The sequence below is a fragment of the Belonocnema kinseyi genome, chromosome 7 (assembly GCF_010883055.1).
Source record: "Belonocnema kinseyi isolate 2016_QV_RU_SX_M_011 chromosome 7, B_treatae_v1, whole genome shotgun sequence".
NCBI classification, from domain to species: Eukaryota; Metazoa; Arthropoda; class Insecta; order Hymenoptera; family Cynipidae; genus Belonocnema; species Belonocnema kinseyi.
In genome coordinates this window covers 1,377,284-1,395,670 of record NC_046663.1, presented here as the reverse complement: position 1 = coordinate 1,395,670, position 18,387 = coordinate 1,377,284, and the positions used below count along the sequence as shown (strand labels likewise).

General features: G+C 30.0%; 1 protein-coding gene across 1 annotated transcript; it reads left to right on the top strand.

Annotated features, from left to right (window-relative positions):
- The first annotated feature begins 2,936 nt into the window (after positions 1-2,936).
- Positions 2,937-8,855, top strand: LOC117176752 (zinc carboxypeptidase-like). Its single transcript, XM_033367031.1, has 6 exons — positions 2,937-3,305; positions 4,503-5,030; positions 5,122-5,209; positions 5,319-5,521; positions 6,255-6,339; positions 8,421-8,855. Exons 1-6 carry the CDS (start codon positions 3,153-3,155, stop codon positions 8,687-8,689), a joined length of 1,326 nt encoding a protein of 441 aa, XP_033222922.1. The 5' UTR covers positions 2,937-3,152; the 3' UTR covers positions 8,690-8,855.
- Positions 8,856-18,387: the final 9,532 nt, after the last annotated feature.

The following is an 18,387-nucleotide window of genomic DNA, read 5'->3' as shown; positions in this document are numbered from 1 at the left end:
TTTTAGATGTTACATTATAGGTTGTTCGAAAAATGAAATTTATTATTTTTTAAAAAGCGTTATCACAATTAAAGCCAAAAATGCAATTAAATTTATATACGGCATTATTTTACATAGCACTTGTCATTTTATTGGTAATTGGAAGGAAATCCAAGGGTGGAAGCCAAAACCGTAAAAACTAATATTTTAATAGTTACACTATTAAATTGATGCTAAAGACGGTATTTTTGGAATTTGTTGTGCATGCATAATTTTTAATTGAGAAGTGAAGTGTTTTCAAGTCTTTTCGAAATAATTTCAAATTGTTTACAAAATTATTATTTGTTTAAACTATTTTTCGCTCTAATTTTTTCCCCTCTAAATTTAGGTAAATCTGGCTTGTTGAAAAAATTTACAAACTGGGTCGCATCTGAAATAGAAAAAAAAATTACGTTGAGAATAATAAAGAATGTTTCTTATAAATTTTTTTAATATACCTGCAAAAATAGCAAAGTGACGCAAAAAAATAATCGTGATTTTTTTTCACCATTTTCCGTAAAAAAACATTGTAAGAATCAAATTTTATAATAAATTTTATAATAAGTTTTATAGAGGACATAGCCATTGTGATACTTAATCTAAAACTTTCTCGAAAAGTAGGTAGGACCCCTACCTACTTTTCGAGGCGTTGCGTGGGACTGACTTTTTTGTCTATAAAAAGTGTATAAAATAAATTAAAATTTTTTAAAAATATATTTGAAGATATTGCCTATTAAGCCTAAAAAATCTTACATCAAAATATTTTCTAATAATCTCATACAAAATTCACAAAAATAGCGTTTTTTTCGGGGGTAGTTTAACAGATGTTGAGATTAATTTTTTTTCGTAAGAATATGTAGTCATTTTTTAAACAATTTCCTTCCCTGTAAATCGTGAATAATTATTCTCTTCTGCAATTAGTGGCACTATTGAGTAATACATTTTTGTTGAAAATTATTCGCAATTATACAAACAATTAATAATCATTCTGCGAATCTCTTAAACTATGTCGCTCATTATTCAGTATTTCCTTTTCTCAGAACACATACGCTATATTATTTGAACAATTAAATGCAATTGCTCTGAGAAAAGTATGGTCCTTTTTTCTTAAAATTACTTCTCTGTTCGCTGTTTCGTTTATATACATCAGGAAAGGTCTACATGCAAATTATTTTCAGTTCACACATTCCAGTAATATACGGGGGTGATTTTAATAAAAAAAAATGAATATTCTTTACGCAGAAAAATTTAATGTAATTGTTTAAACCAATTATTATTCTACAAGCAATATGTTCTATACGTTCTAATATAAATAAATACTAAATAATAAGCCACACAGTGTTACAGATTCAAAAACTTAAACTTTTCTTCACCTTCCTTGTGCAAAAGCGCAAGTGAATGATTCCTAGTTGTTTAAATATTTCCTAAATGTTTTAGACAACAAAATATTAATCTTAATTTTGTCATTATTTGCAGCCCAGGTGAAAACGTTATTTATAATGTGTATATAGTGGACCAGGCACTGACATTTTTAAATTGTTTTACACCGAAAAATTTATATAATAAATGAAAAATAGCATTGTCCTGTCCACTATTCATAAACTATATATAACTTCTTTCCCCTGGGAGAAATTTTTTTTTTCAATATTTTCTGAAAAAAATCTGTTGAGCAATTAAAAATTGTCTTCGAATATCACTAAAATGCATTCGTAATAATTTTTTTATGTTTATATCATTAGACACGCAAGGATTCAATAATACCACTTTTTAGGCTTTCTTGCCCTCTTGAATTCCGCAAGAATCTCAATTTCAAGAATCAACCCCCTATAAAAAAAATTTAATTTTTCACAAACTACGTCCCGCTATATTTTTGGGGTTTCAAAAAGTACCCACTTTGTATCACCCAAGGATGATTTTTCCAAAAAGTAATCATTTTCGGAATTTTTAAGTTTCAATAGAGTCTCTGATTATTGGGCTTTCTAAAAATCGGAGACTACTGATATTGAAAAATTTTCAAAAATATTTTTTGTTGTCAAAGTCGTGTCAAGATGGTACAGAAGAGTGTAACCTTATCACATTAAGTTTCGAAGCCCAAAAATCAGAATTGCTATTTTTAAATATCCCAAAAATCAGAGACACTATTATCATTGTAATTAACTGAAAAAGAACATTTTTTGGCGAAGTCATTTGTACATGGTACAAAGGGGTACTTTTTTGTGGTAAAATTAGAAGTCGAAAAATGGGAGTTCATGTTTTCGATTAGCACAATCTATGCCTACAAATTCAGTGTGTTTCATTTATTGAAATTTTGAACTTTTCTCACAAGGAGTGATTTGGAAATGTAAGGATTGGTTTTTTGTTGATTGAATTTTAGAGTATTGGGGTTAAATGCATGAAAAAAATTAAAATTTTCGAAGGGATTTTGATTTTGGAACTAAACGTTTGTTATGCGGCAATTGGTTTTTTCGGAATTCAAGAGCACAACAAAATCTGTTAAAATTTAATCTTGATTATTTTGTGATATTAGACAGGGGAAATACTATTTTAATGTGAGCTACTATTTGATTAAGCAATCCAGGTTTAAATATCGTATTATTTGCAAGAATTTATTTTCATTATAATGATCGAAAGTATATGCTTTTATCTTTATAAAGCATCAGTATTTAAAGAGAACGATATTAGCAATTATTATTGAATATAACCAGCAGTAAAATACGCTCAATGTATACTAGTTAAATAACAGAGACATATCGGCTACGCTTTGTTTCACAACAGTGCGTAAAAACGATTAGGTTACTCAAGTAAGAAAGCGTAATCTGTGATGAAGCCTTTTTTTGTAAAACCACCGAAAGTATTATAAGCGAGCATGAAGAGAATGTTCCGCTAGAAAAGTTGATCTCTGAGACAGAAAGGATATCCTACAATTGTATAGTGGTACAGTTCTTACATTCTAAGATACTAAGCATTAAAAATTGGAAAGTCATTTTTTACTTGATTGAATATTCCAATGTATAGAAAATTTCGTAATTATTTGGGTAATCCTAAAAATTGGGTAGTTTTCAATAAATTTGAAAATATTTAATGTTGAACTATTAGTTTGACTGGTATATACATATAATACTAGAAATAACAAAATGGGGCTTTCCATTTTTGCAAGTACAGTTATTTTTGTCCTAGCTACAGTAGAACCTAAAGTTTCGTATAAAAACTTTAAAGTCTACAGGATCTATCCGAGTACCTATCATCAAGTTCAGTTACTTCAGGATCTGGAAGAAAATTATGAAACCGTAAGTACTCATACATGATACAATATTGGTTTTATAGCTTTTTATTAATTACTGAATTTCCCGAGGCAATATCCTAAAACTCCCTCCGTGCTCTCCTAGTTCTCTGTCAAATCGAGTTCGCGCAGCTGATTTTTGAGTATTGAGAGCGAGCACGTAGCGAGGTTTCAAAAAAATATTCAAGCTGTCACAAGTACTCGCTAAAGCCTCTTCAATGCTCGCAGAAGCCTACTTATTTCCAAATACGCAATTTTCGAGCGTTTTCGAGGAAAAACGAGGACTTGTTGAAAAATTAATATATTCGCGGGAACCTCTCCTAGTGCTCTTCTCAACCTCTGTATGTGCTTCCTCCATTCTCGCTGCTACATAAAGAACGCAATGAGACATTTTTTTAAGGTAACTGTTTATTTGACAAATCTATATAATTTTTAAATACACTTTCAATATGACTTTAAATTCTTGTAATGTGATACTCATCCTCTATGGATTCACCACTGAATGCCGAAAAAATTGGCACGTCGTTATTCTCTACTGGAGGACACAAGTTATAGGTTTGTCCATTATGTTGATCTGCAAAATTTAAACAAAAATAAGAAATGTTGATTAGGCGTAATTGAAAATGTTAATTAAAAAAATGGTTACTCGTACTAGTAGTACGAAAAGTTTCGCTCGAAGTCATTCGAGTGCAGGCGTCCGGAGTTGAGGTTTCTTCCTCAGTGGGACACTCTTCCGTATAGGAGCTTGTCGATGCCGGGACTTTTAGACAGCCTATGTCATAACTATGTTCATTACTCTGAAGAAGTTTTTCAAAATTTTCAGAATTGCTTTATTTTATATATTAATTAGGTTTTCATTGATATCGCTCCGAGCTCCCTCCAAGCTCCTTTCGTACTCTCTTCTATCTTCTGCGTGCACTCCTTCTCCTCAGACTCGTGTTTTGCTTGATTTCTCGTGATAGAGATTTAAGAGAGTACTAGGCGGGCACAGTAAATTTATTAAAAGCTCCCTTCAAACTCGCGCAGAACTCTATTTTTCGTGACAGAGCATACAGGGAGGACTTGCCGAGTATTAGGATTTTGCCTGGGGTTGTTTAAATGTTTTTAAAAATCCTTTAGTCAAGGATAAAATTAATAATTGTCTCAATTTATCCAATTCGGAGAAAAATCGAGTTTTCAGTATAATAAGCTAATATTATTACAGTTGTATTCTTTCTGGAAACCGCCAACACATGTAAATGCTTCGGTAGATTTGATGATATCGCCAACAATTGTGCCAGTATTCAAAAATTTAATGAGGTCTAATTATTTCGATTACCAATTATACATCAAAGATGTTCAGAAGTTGATGGATTCCGAAGATGTTTTTAAATACAGTTCCCCAGAAGGCGGCTTTAATTGGAAACAGTACCATACCCTGAGTGACATAAATGAATGGCTGGAATACCTTGAAAACGAATATCCAGATAATATAAGAGTGATATATGGTGGTTGGAGTTACAAAGGTCGTCGAATTATTGGTGTAAAATTATCGTTTGCTGAGGGGAATCCCGGAGTATTTATTGAGGGCGGTATGCATGCACGAGAGTGGATTTCTCCAGCTACAGCCACATATCTCCTCAATGAACTTTTGACTAGCCAAGATCCAAATGTAAAAAATCTAGCACAGAAATACGATTGGTACATATTTCCTGTTTGCAATCCCGATGGCTATGTGTACTCTCACTCGACGGTGGGTATTCTCAAATTTTAAAAAATCGAAAAATAAAAAAATCAGACTTTTTCAAACAGTTTATTATATTTTTTCATGTACGAACCTGCAGAATCGACTTTGGCGAAAAACAAGAAAGCCAGTTTCTCCTGCATGCCATGGAGTTGATCCCAACAGAAATTGGGGATTCAAATGGAAAAGTAGAGCTCCGAGCTACCTTATTAGTCTTATTATCATTTAAAGGTCATTTGCTGATTCAGTGTTATTCACGCCAGCTATAATTAACCTCAGATATTTGCAAATTTTAAGGTGATGGGACCACCAAAAATCCATGTCACGCGACATATTCCGGAACATCAGCATTCAGTGAAATTGAGACACGTTCTTTGGCAGAGTATCTGGAATCCATTTCTGAAAAACTTTTTGCTTACATATCCTTCCACAGTTATTCACAACTTTTGATGTTCCCGTATGGACATACCGATGAAAAACTTGATAATTACGAAGAGTCGGTACGTTTAGTCTTTAGCTCGTTCGGCTTGGTTTAATTGGTGAAAGTGGGCTATTTTTTCGGTACAGTGGCGTGGCATCAGTTACTTGCATGAGTAAAACTTGAAATTTCTCAATTTCAAACTTTGAAAAAGTATTTCAGAACAAACTCAATTTCCTTTATATCATATAATACTTGCATTTATTATTTAAAATAAAGTATAAGTCATGGGGAAAGGAACTTTTTTGATTTGTATATGTTTTCAGTTTTTTGTGTGCGCCTCTTTTCCCCTTTTGTGCATAATATACTACTGAATATTTTGTGTGTGTTAAAATCATTATTATTTCTGCCTTTATATAGATAAAATATATACAAAGATAATGAAGTGTTGTCGGGGATATTGATTTTCTGGTTTCTTCTTAAAAGCTTACGTATTGAGCTAACCAAAATGTTTAATTTCTCGCTTGTTGTGATTATGAAACTACATCAGTATATCACAAGGGTTCTTCTCAAATTTTTTTTTGCAATTAAAAAGAAAAGAAACATAGCCTCTATCGTCTGTTGCTCTAAAGAACCATATCGTAAGTGAGGCTTAATGCGAAGTACAGAATTGAGTAAAACTTATGCATATATTTGAAAAAATGGTGAAGTGACTATATTCCATGAGAATTGCAATTATTGAGCTGCATTGCTTAACAAATAATTCATTGAATTAACAGGCAGTTATAATAATGAAAGGAAATTTATGATTTCAGCGAGCTATTGCACAAAAGACAGTTGAAGCTCTTAGTGAAAGATATGGTACATATTATCGATATGGAAATATTGTGGAGACATTGTGTATGTATATAAATCCAATTGAGAAATTTTTTTATATAGGACCGATATGGATAAGTGTGGTACGAAATTACAAAGTAAAATTTTCATTAACGATATTTCAAATACTGGAAATGATTTTTCTTCCTAATTTTGTCAAAATTATCTTCGAGCTTACCACTTTTAATCATTCCATAAAAAAAACTTACCTTATGAAATATTTTTAATATTCTTAGCATGTTAACGATTTGACATTTTCCTTCATTTAAGGTGTATGTCCAGTTTCACCCTTGTGTCATTTATAAGAATATTATTAAAAATAAAAAATTTGGAAGAAAGATGTAGATGTATATAAAAAATCTTATTCCCTATTTATTATTATATAATTACATTTTTATTTCACTAGCGTCATCAATCGCGCGCTATGCGCGTGTATAGTTTTTTGATTCTAGGGTAAAAACATTTCTTAATAAAAATTAAACTTTTAAATAAAAACTTATTTTTCATGTTTTTTTTTTTGCTCAGATTTTAATATAATTTTTCGAAGATTATTGAAAAAAAAATATATTTTTGAAGATTTTAGATGCATCAAATCAAAATTTCAAAAATAAAATCAACCCTTAGACCACCTTTTAATCAAGTAGATGAATCCTCAACCAAAACAGAATAAGTTTTAATCAGTTACATTTTAACCAAAAAGGATTAAATTTTTACGAAAAGGGACGAATTTTGTATTAAAATGTTTCTGCTATAAAAAAGATTTCTAACAATAAAGAAAAATTTTTAATTAAATAGATGAATTGATGAAACAGCTTAATTTTAAACCAAACAGCTTCATTTTTAACCATAAAGGATTACTTTTTCACGAAAAGAGACGCATTTTTCACACAAAAATTTCTACTGAAAAAACGAATTTTCTTACAATAAAGATAAATTTTCAATTAAATAGATGAATTTTTTTACTAAAAGGATGAATTTTACACAAACAAAAAAATTGTTGAGAAAGCTTTAAAACTATTAACCAAGTTGATTTTCATCCAAAATAAGTTTTTATTTTTAATCTAGAGCAGTTAAATTTATGCAAGTAATAATCATCTTCAAGAAAATAGTGAAATCATTAATTATGAAAAATTAATTATCAACTAAGAAGATTGATTTTTGGCAAAACAGACGAATTTTCAACAAAATAATTACATTTTCAATCAAGAAAGATAAATTCTAAACAAAAAAGACAAATTTTTAAACAAAGTATGGGAATTGTCAATCAAACATATCATTTTTTAAACAAACAGTTACATGTCTAACAAAAAAATATCACACTTTTAACGAAAGAGACGAATTTCTTGAAAAACGCGCATTTCGTTCAAAATTCTTACAGATCTTTTCAATTTTTTAATTATTTTTGAATAATTTCATACCTTCTAAATATCCCTGAAACATACTCGAATTTTGTCTCAAATTTTCTAATCTTGCAAAACTGAACATTTTTATCATTTTTATAATTTTTGAAAATTTTAAATCTTTTACCATTTTCTCTTAAAATTCATTTTTCAAACCATTGAAACCATTCAAAATTTTTAAAAAAGCTTCTTTTTCGAAATATTAAAAAATCTACATTATGTTTTAAATGTTTAGAAATCTTCTCCAAATTTTAATTATTTTTCATACCTTTGGAAGTATTCTAAACTTAGAATTAATCTTTTAAAATAAAACTTCAATCATTTTAAATTTTCTATCAATTTTGTTTACAAACGAAATTCAACATAGCGTAACTCTCACAGAAAAAACTAAGAATAAAATTTGTTGCAGGAATTTTTTTAACGATAAAGTTTGGTTTAGTCAACTTCGCGTCTTTCAAAAAACATGTGTTTGTCGTGGAAAAACAAAAGAAAGTTTAACCGATATTTGTGTAAAGTTTATCCTGTGAAGTTAATTTTTGTTGCAGAGAAGTATTTAAAAATCCTTTGAATGCCAAATGTCTCTTCTATAACACTTATCTTTATCGGCCCTAACCTATATTTCTCACATAGTAACAAATTATAAAAATTTTCTATTATCTTAACAATTAAAAAATATATTTTATTAAGAAAATATGCTTTTTACAGACGTTGCCACTGGCGGTTCAATTGACTGGGTGAAAGCAAATTTGAAACTTCCTGTTGTATTTGTTTATGAATTGCGTGACCAGGGAAAAAAAGGCTTCTTACTCCCAGCAGAACAAATCATTCCGAATGGACAAGAGGTTTTAGACTCGTTTCTGGCACTTTTTGATGAAGCCGCAAAGTATGGCTATTTAAATTCTGATCAGAAAGAGCATTCGTCAAGTGAAAAAATAACAAATTTTACCGAATTCGATTGGTTTGGAATTTTCTAGATATTTTGGAGATAATTTGACAGAAGAGTTGTTTCTAAAATGGTTTTATTTGGATGTGTTTAAAAATTGTGTCATGATGTTAGATTTTCGTTCGTAAATTGTTGTTGTGCTTCGAATTAATCGCGCAATTGCCTTTTGAGTGTCACATAGGATTGATCAAAGTTTGTAATAAAAGAAGTAACAGACGATTTTATTCTTTATTTCATCAATTTTGTTCAGAATTAACTCTTGTCAATTATTTGAGTTTCAAACAAGAGATAATCCAAGGTGCTATCAATATCCAGTTGCACGGATTTTGTAATGCTAGTGAGAAGGGTTATGTAGCCTGCATGTACATCAGTTCGACAAACAATCAAGGTCACATTGAGAGTAGAGTGCTTTATGCCAAATTCAGAGTAACCCCTTTAAAAACCATCCCAATAGCACGTCTAGAACTCTGCGTTGCACAATAAGTTTCGAAATTATACACAACAGTAGAAAAATGCATCACAATTTGTATTAGTAACACCGCCTTTTGGGCAGTTTCAAGATTCGTATTTTTTTTTATAGATGCATCTTCTCCTTGCTTAGAGACCTTTATAGCTAATCGAGTTTCGGAGATACAAGAGAAAACAAATCCTCACAATTAGAGATATCTAAGATCAGACAGTACCCCAGCGGATGCTCTATCACGAGGACAAATGCTGGTCACATTTATTAAAAACAACCTTTGGAAATTTGGACCAAACTTGCTAAAAAAATAGGAACCTACATGGCCTAAAATTAAAATCCAAATAGCCAAGAAAATGCCCGGCTTTGAAAAAGAAATATTTTTGACAATTCTACCTGAATGAGTATTTTTTTTACAAATTCTCGTCATATTCAGAATTAAAACGAATAGTTGCGTATTGTCTTCGCATGAAAGCTAAGGTTCATCGGACAGGGTTCCTGAAAGTATCCAAATTGATGAATGCTGAAAATTTGATAATCCGTGCAATCCAAATGAACACCCTCATCAAAGTAATTCTCTTAGATCAAAGATCTAAGAAGTGAAACGAGGGTAGAAAAAAGCACCATCGATTCACTTGACCCCTTCCTTGATCGAGATGGAATCATAAGAGTAAGACGCAGATTAGAGAACTCTACTATTCCCCATTCTCAAAAACATCCCATGCTTTTGCCACGCTTAAATCATGCCACAGACTTAATTATTCAGTAAAAATACTTGCGTGACAAATACGATGCAATTCAAACAACACTCTATGCTTTGCGACGACTATTTCGGCCCCTCGTTGGTCGCAATCAACTACGAAAAATCATTCTCAAATGCATCAGATGCTTACGTGCTAATCCTATTACAGCTGAATACAAAAGGGGCTTCCCGTTTTGTAATATTGGGGTGAATCATTTTCGTTCACTTTTTGTCAAAGAAAGAAAGTATCTCAATAGGTCTCGATTTAAGGTTTACATCGCATTATTTAGTTGTCTAGCTGTTAAGGCAGTATATCTTGAGGTAATAACTGATATGTCTACCGAGGATTTCTTGTCTGTCTTTTGTCGACTCGTAGCTAGGCGTGGTAAACCCAATTTTATTTATTCCACAATGGTTCCAATTTTGCAGGCGCATATAACGAATTAAAAGAAATTCAGAATTTAATACAAACCGAAGCTCATAACGAAAGAGTCAGTCAGTTTCTTAGCGATCAAACAATTAAATGGAAATTCATTCCCCCTTTGTCGCCTCATTTTGGAGGAATATGGAAATCATCAATTAAAATATTCTAACATCATTTCAAAAGTGTCAAAAACTCACGTCCTCTTGCACCCATTTTACCTGATCCCCCCGATATTCTTGCTCTAGCGCCTGGTCACTTTCTAATAGGTGCATCTCTGACGAGTTCACCAGAGCTGGACCTTAGTTCAAGGTCGCTTACTACATCGGCGATATGGCTGCAAATTCAGAAAAAACGTCAAGCTTTTTGCAAGCGGTGATATAAAGGATATCTGAACGAGTTAAGTATTTGACACAAATGGAGCCACGGTGAACATCCGATAAAGGAGGGTTCAATCGTGCTCCTAAAAAAAGGACAACATTCCACCAATGGAATGCTTACTGGGTCGCGTCACTGCAACATTCCCTGGCACAGATGGAATTATTAGAACAGTCAATGTGAAAATCGCTAAAATGAACTTTTAAAAAATGTCAGAAAATGGGCACATATGCCGATCAATACTGAAAATTAGAATTCGAGGCCTCATGGCTAAAACTGATTGGTTTTGTTGAAATAAAATTTGTTATCTGTCATGTAAAATTTCATTCTGATTTTGCGATTCAGTGATACAAAATACTTATGTTTTTATACAAGATAAATTTTAGTCGCTCATAAATTCTACACGCGAGGAAGGATGGAATTTCATAAATTTGAACTGTGCGTTTGTTTCGTAAATTGCTGCTATCCTTCGAATTTATTGTATGGGTCATAACAAAAATATACCCCCCCTATTGTCCTTCTACGAGAAGGAAGAATGGGAATCAAGTAGAAGGCTTCATGCAAAAGTCTAATGTTTGCTGCTAATAGATTCTTTTTCACTAGGGGACCCTTAGATATTCTTTTTTTGTTTAAATTAATACTCTCCTCAATGAAAGGTACATACGAGAGGTTTTCTTAAAAAAATAAAGAAGTCGCAATTTCAACCCATTTTCGAGAAAAATGCGTTTAAAAGATTGCATACAGACAGTCATCAAGCCGATGTAAAAAGATTTTGAAGCGTGGGAAGCTCCCTGTTAGAGTGCTTGGCTGATTGCCGCTAGGTTGCGCCTTAGATTCTCGCTACCCGTGCTAATTATGATTATTTATGTCTTATTTTAAGTAGAAACTTTGTTTATCGTATTTTTATTATCACTCGTTTTGACGATTATGCTTTTTATCAAAATTCTTCATACTTCAATAGTTTCTAGTATTTATATTTTTAAATTAAAGTAGGAAAAAAGTGTTTTAAATGATAATTTCAATATTAAATATGAAATATCAGTAGATGCATTGACTCATTTCACAAACGTTTAGTAACAAGAATCATACGCGCCATGAAAGTCTATTTTCACGTATTAAAGATAATTGTCTATTATTTATGTGTATTTTTTATCTAGTTTGCGTAAAACAATTTATCTTTGTATTATATGTTGAAAATTTTTTACAGCACTTTTCTCCTTCTCTGATTTAAAAACGTAAATACTAGAAGCTGTTAAAGAATAAAGAATTTTAATAAAATGCACAATTGTACAAGCGCGTGATAATAAAAATACGACAAAGTTTTTACTGACAATAAGGAAAAAATAAGCATTAATTAGCATAATTATATTAAATGTTAATCAAAAATAGAATAAACAAGCATTTTTATTTTTAAAAAGTAATTAAAAAAAATACAGCTTAATAATACTTCCGTTCGCAATTTTTAAAATTCATTCTTCTCGAAAATGAGTCAAAATTTCGTATTCTTAATTTTTCTCAGAGAACTTTTGGTATGTACCTTTTATTGAGGATAGTATTAATTTAAAAAAAAAGCAGACCTAAAGGTCCCCTTCTTATATAAATGAAATTCCTTTTAACGTTAGAAAATTATATTTCTGTCGAGAAGCATACTTCTAATACAAGGAGAACTTTCTTGAGTGTATATACAAACTGAAAATTGAATGATTTCTAGTAATTATATCTGACGTGTGAAGCCAACCTATTCAAATAAAAATGTATCTTTTAAATAGAAAATTTGTATATAATAAACACGAAATACAAACACACCTTTTGATTATGTATGTAAATAATAAAAAACTGAAAATGAAAATTCTCTCTACCTTCATAATCGATTACTTCTTTAGTGGCTTTTGGATTTTGAAAGTAAAACTTCATCATATGCGTCTGTTTGATAATAATCTCACCCAGCTGATTGGGTCGTAGGATTTCTTTAGTATTAATATTTATTATTTTCAATTGTACATCAAAGAATAGCATTCCGCAAGACTCATAATTATTGCGACAGATTTCGTGAGATAGTACTTTGATCCTGAAGCTTGAGGTCCAAGTGCTTTCCAGCTGAGAGTGGGGACATAGAAATATTCGGGAATACTTTAAGATGCATTTGAGCAAAATGAACTCTATTGAGAAAAAAATATTTCCTTTGATACTAGAATTTACTGTGCGTGTTTGTGTTCTCATAAAGGCTATTTTGTCCCATGAAAAAGTAGCTATTGGTCAATACTGCGCCAAGGCTGGTGGTTTCGTCCCAATATGGGTCCAGAATTGGCCCATTATCATGTCGTTGGTCCGTCTTTTCAGTAAATAAATTATTATAGTTTAATTTTTATAAAAATTACTTTACCAGATTACCAATCGTGGAACCATGGATTAAGATTCGCTCCGATGTAGAAAGTTGCACAATAAGGAACCCATGCTGCAAGGCTATTGTGGGTGCACAGAGCGATGATGTCACCTGGGCCTATTTCTTCTTTTTGAAGCCATATTGCACAGCGAACGCTTTCATCGGCTAATTCTCTATATGTTCTGGTTTCTCCCGTTTCAACATCAATCTACAAAATTCAAGTATTAGTATTTCCGCTCAGTTAGAATTTTTAATTGATTTTAATTTAATTCACATTCTAGAATTGATTTAGGAAATTTTTGATATACACTGTTAGAAAAATCTGTATGAGGTTTAATATACATGTGTGTGAAGCAAATATGCACTACCGCTACTGAAATTCAACATACATTGGTGTAGTGAATTTAATATACATGTGTATTAAATTTAATATACAGGTCAGTATAGCAATGTGCGTGAAAACTCAACCTGTTTTCATTTCTTTAAACCTTGTCAAATATTCCCAATGAAATTAATATTATACAATTCGTAGACTCAGTTGTTATTTATAAAGAAAGTGCAATGTACGGGTAAATTTTTTCCTAATTTTGCTCTAAGTGGTCAAAATTTAAGGGGAATACAATTAATTGTGGGTTAAGTCTGTTATTTATTTGCTTAATTAAACTTTTCGACTTGTAATCGAATTTTATTTTTGGTTAACAGAAAGAATGTATCATGTTTTATTATTTAGAAACTAAAATTACAGCTAAACTTATTTTAAATTTGTGAAAAATGAAATTATATGATTTTTCATGTAGGTGATCAACATGAATGTATATGAAATTTAATATACGCGCTCTTAATGGCGATTTTATATACTTCATATATTAATTTTAACACACATGAGTATATTAAATTTAATATTATTTTTAACAGTGTAGGACTCATAGCAACAATGAGATAGCCAATTAAAAAATGCAAACAATAAAAATATTCTTTTTCTTTCAATTACGTGATTTATCACGCTGAGAATTTTTTACGTTAAAATTGTGAAATTCCTAATGACAAATTAAATTAGGAGTCAGTTTTAATCAATGATAATATCCATCTACTGTAGGAAGTATAACATAGCGTCATTCGCCCAAATTGGGACATTTAATGAGCCCAAATTGGGTCAGAGGAAAAATTCATTCGCGCCAATAGGTTCATCGGTAAAGCATGAAATATTCTTGATTATTCAGTAAAAATGGTTAGTTTATATCGATAAGCAGACAAAGTATTGATGAAAAATGTTCAAAATGTGCGGTATTAGGAACTTTTATCGATTCATACGATTTAAAATACTTTTACAAGCAAAATACGCCAAACAAATCCTTACATTCGCCCAAATTGGGACTTTTACCTTATACTTACTTGTCCTAAAAAGTCTGGATTTTTCTTCAAATTGTCCAACAATAGTTCATTTAGGCGCCCCTCTTTTTATGGAGGAGGCAGATTTTGAGCTTTTATGATATTATTTTCAATGACGAAAATAGATTTTGTAGATATATAGTTATGGATGCGCTCTGCAGTTAATCACTTAAAAAATTGTATTTGGCTGAACAGACAAAAAGAAAGTGTAATTTTTAAATTGATTTCAGAATAATCTTCATCTGCAACAAAAATTACTTGCACGTGATAAGGCTTCCCTTTTTATTTCGAGGCGAAAAGATTCAAAATTACCCACTTGAAAATTACTCACGAGCAATTTCATGTCACATCATCTGAAGAATTTCAGCTATTGTTAATAATTTTGGTGAAAAATGTAGTATTTATTCTCTCAGGCATAAAAAGAAAAACCTTAAAATAATTTTTGAAAAAATCAAAAAAATTAGGAGATATTCAGAATGGAAAATTTTGGTACTTTCCTTCGTTAAATTTTATAACTGTGTTGATTTTAATGATATTATGGTATATATTTTTTTAATTGTTCTTGGTAGGACGCAATCTAAATTCGACATATGTTTTCGGAAGTACATTTTCTTTTGAACATCCCAGATATTGTAAATAATCAATATTGTTAAAATACTACAAATTTTCACCATTTTGCTACAATTGGAAAGATGGCAAATACAAATTTTAATTTTAAAACATGTATGTATTTTTATTGAACCGAAAATTTCTAAATCACCAAGAAGAAACAAATTTTTGTAAGTTTGATATTATAGACAATTGCATGTTTTGTTTTTGTTATTTAAAATTATTTTCAATTTAGTCTACCCTGCTTATATATCATATTTACAAATCAGGTTCTTAAGTTCACGCCTAATCACGTGACAAGAAATACATATATGGAAGATTTTACACAATATTTGCCACAAAAATTCTGTTTTCACCTCAAATATATTTTTTTTTATTGTTTAACACCCAAAAATATTCGATACATATTTTTTATTTGAATATAACCTGCAAGGGTTTTGAGATTTTTTTTTTTTTAATTTTATTTTCATAAAAAACTACCTTTTTTTAATTGCTTATACTGCAATATTGAACAAAGATATAAAAATTTGTACAGAAAATAAAATGTGGGACTTTTCCTCAACTTTCAAATAAAGTATACTAAAATCTATTTTCAAATAGCAATAAATTGTGAATATATAAAATTAACAACATAATAATTTACGATTTTAACAAGTGGATGGTTGTGTTTTACCTATCGCATAGGCAGTTGAGTCACAGCCCGAGCGAATCGCACTGCGGTACGCTTCGCGCGCGCGCTAGCCACTATTCAAAAATTCATTGCTTCGAAAGTATTTAAATACCCACTCCCAAATTTTTACCAGATTAAGAAAAACGCTTAGTCCACTCTTTAAAATAAATAAAAAAACAGGTCCAAATTGAAAAAATCTATTTGGTTATAAATATTTAATTTGTATTATCAAATAAATAATTAAAGTGAGTTTTATTATACTTTATTCAAAAGTTGAGGAAAAGGACCCCATTTTACCTTCTGTATGAATATCCATATTTTTATTGAATATTGCAGTATAAACAAATGAAAAAAGTTACTTTTTTATAGACGTAATTTTTTTTAATTTTCTCCAATTCTTTGCATGTCATATTGAAATAAAAAAATACGCATCAAATATTTTTAATTGTTAAAGAAAAAAAGATATTTTTCTGGAAAAAAATTTTTTGTAACACATATGGTGTGGAATGTCTTATATATATCCGTACAATATAGAGTTCCTTTCGGTGTCGATGGTAAATGGATCTTCTTGCTTACGAAATTCTTTTCGTTAAATATATTTATATTTTATTTGAAAATTCAACTATTTGGTTGAATTTTTAATTACAATAAAACAAAATTTTAACCATTTTTCCAAAAATGCCTCTTTGATTGATTGTATTTACCCAAAAAGGTCGCGTGTTTAAAATATTACTTCAAACAATTCATAGCTGTGGGAGAAAAGTTGTTCAACAAATAACAATGTTTTGCTCAAGAAAGAAATAAAAGTTTATCTGAATCTTCGAACCTTCATCTCAAAAGATCTATCTTAAAAAAATTGAAAATTAACATTTTCAGTTCAAAATTAATTTTAAATAAAAGAAAAAGGCTTTTTGACTAAAAAGCTAAATTTTCAACTATGTAGTTTAACTTTCACTCAAGTGGTTTAATTACCAATTCAAACAGATTACTTTTAAAAAAATAGTCATACTTTTAACCAATAAGATGAATTTTCAACTAAAAATAAAAAACTTCAATAAAAGAAAAAAAAAAATTTGCTATCAATAAAGACAAATTTTCAATGAAATAAATGTGTTTTCAAAAAAAAGGATGAATTTTATACCAGGAAAGAATTAAATTTTAAATAGTTGTGCAACTAATAATCAAGTTAATTTCCATCCAAATTAGATGTTTATTTTTAATCTAGAGCAGTCAAAATCATTCGAATAATAATAATTTTCAACAAAATAGTTAAATCATCAATTATAACAAATTAATTATCAACGAAGAGGATTAATTTTCTGCCCAAAGAGACGAATTTTCAACAAAGTAATAACATTTTCAACCAAGAGAGATTAATTCTAAGTCAAAAATTTAATTCTTGATATTTCAACAAATTTTATTTTAAATGAAAAAAATACCAATTTCAACAAGGTATGGGAATTCTCAATCAAACAGATTATTTTGAAATCAGACATTTATATGTTTAACCAAAAAGTATCACACTTTTACTGAAAGAGACGATTTTTCTAAAAACTAGTTCTTACCAAAAAATGTAATTTCTTGAAACGTTTCAAAATTCTTTCAAACCTTTTTTTCGAAATCGTGAAAAAAGCACATTCTGTTTAAAATTATTACAAATCTTTTCAAGTTTTAAATCATGTTGAAATTTTTTCAAGGCTTCTAAATATCTCTTAAACTTAGTCGAATTTTTTCTAAAATTTTATCATTTTTCCAAACTGCACATTTTTGCCTAAAAATCGTGTACGTTCTTTTTTGACAGTTTAGAAAATCATGTTTAAAATGATAAAATCTTTTACAATTTTTTCTTGAAATGCTTTTTTCAACATGAACAATCTTTTGAAATTTTCCTGGGAATCTTCACTTTTTTTCTCTTGAAACCATTTGAAATTCTTCAAAACTTCTTTTTCGTAGTCTTCAAAAATCTACATTATGTCTCAAATTTTTCAGAATTTTCTAAAAATTTTAATTATTTTCTATATCTTTTGACATGTTAAAAACTTAAAATTAAACTATTGGAACAAAAAATGAATGATTCTTAATTTTCTCATAATTTTCTTTACACGTGGCCGTAAAACTTCAAGATATAGGAAGTAAAAAATAAAAAACAAGTAAACAGGTGCTGTACTAACAAAAAATTGAATGCAGGCAATTCTTTAACTTTTTTTGTTCAATATTCAAAAAAAATTATTTATTATAATATTAAATCATATAATTTCTTCTAAATTAGATTCAAAGTTTATTAAAATTCTTTTCGTGGTTTCAGAAATATCGATAAATTTAAAAATGTGCTGCCGAAATTCAGCATAGCGTAACTCCCGAAAATTTTAAAATGTTAAAAAATCCTGTGGATGCTAATTGTCTCTTACAGAACACTATAATTTCCCAAAGTCTCATTCAAATTATACGACCACTTTCGCAGACCCTGAAGTATCTGACGTAGCTAACCCATAATCTTCAGGGCTCTTTTTACACCTACCGACAATCGGTCGTCGTCCAACCATCACACTTGGTCAATCGCTTTTCAAGTTTTTTGAATCCTTCAGAAAAGTGCGTTTTCGGAAGTTCCTCAAAATAAGCACTTACAGAGGCCATTAATGACGTCTTCGTTGTCTGGAAATCTCTGTCCACCGAGCCA

What these genes read in the sequence shown, in the direction of transcription:
- LOC117176752 (XM_033367031.1), top strand. Translation starts at nt 3,153, where the DNA reads ATGGGGCTTTCCATTTTTGCAAGTACAGTTATTTTTGTCCTAGCTACA. An exon ending in TGGAAGAAAATTATGAAACC is followed by an intron (nt 3,306 to 4,502) that starts GTAAGTACTCAT and finishes ATATTATTACAG; the next exon opens with TTGTATTCTTTCTGGAAACC. An exon ending in ATGTGTACTCTCACTCGACG is followed by an intron (nt 5,031 to 5,121) that starts GTGGGTATTCTC and finishes ACGAACCTGCAG; the next exon opens with AATCGACTTTGGCGAAAAAC.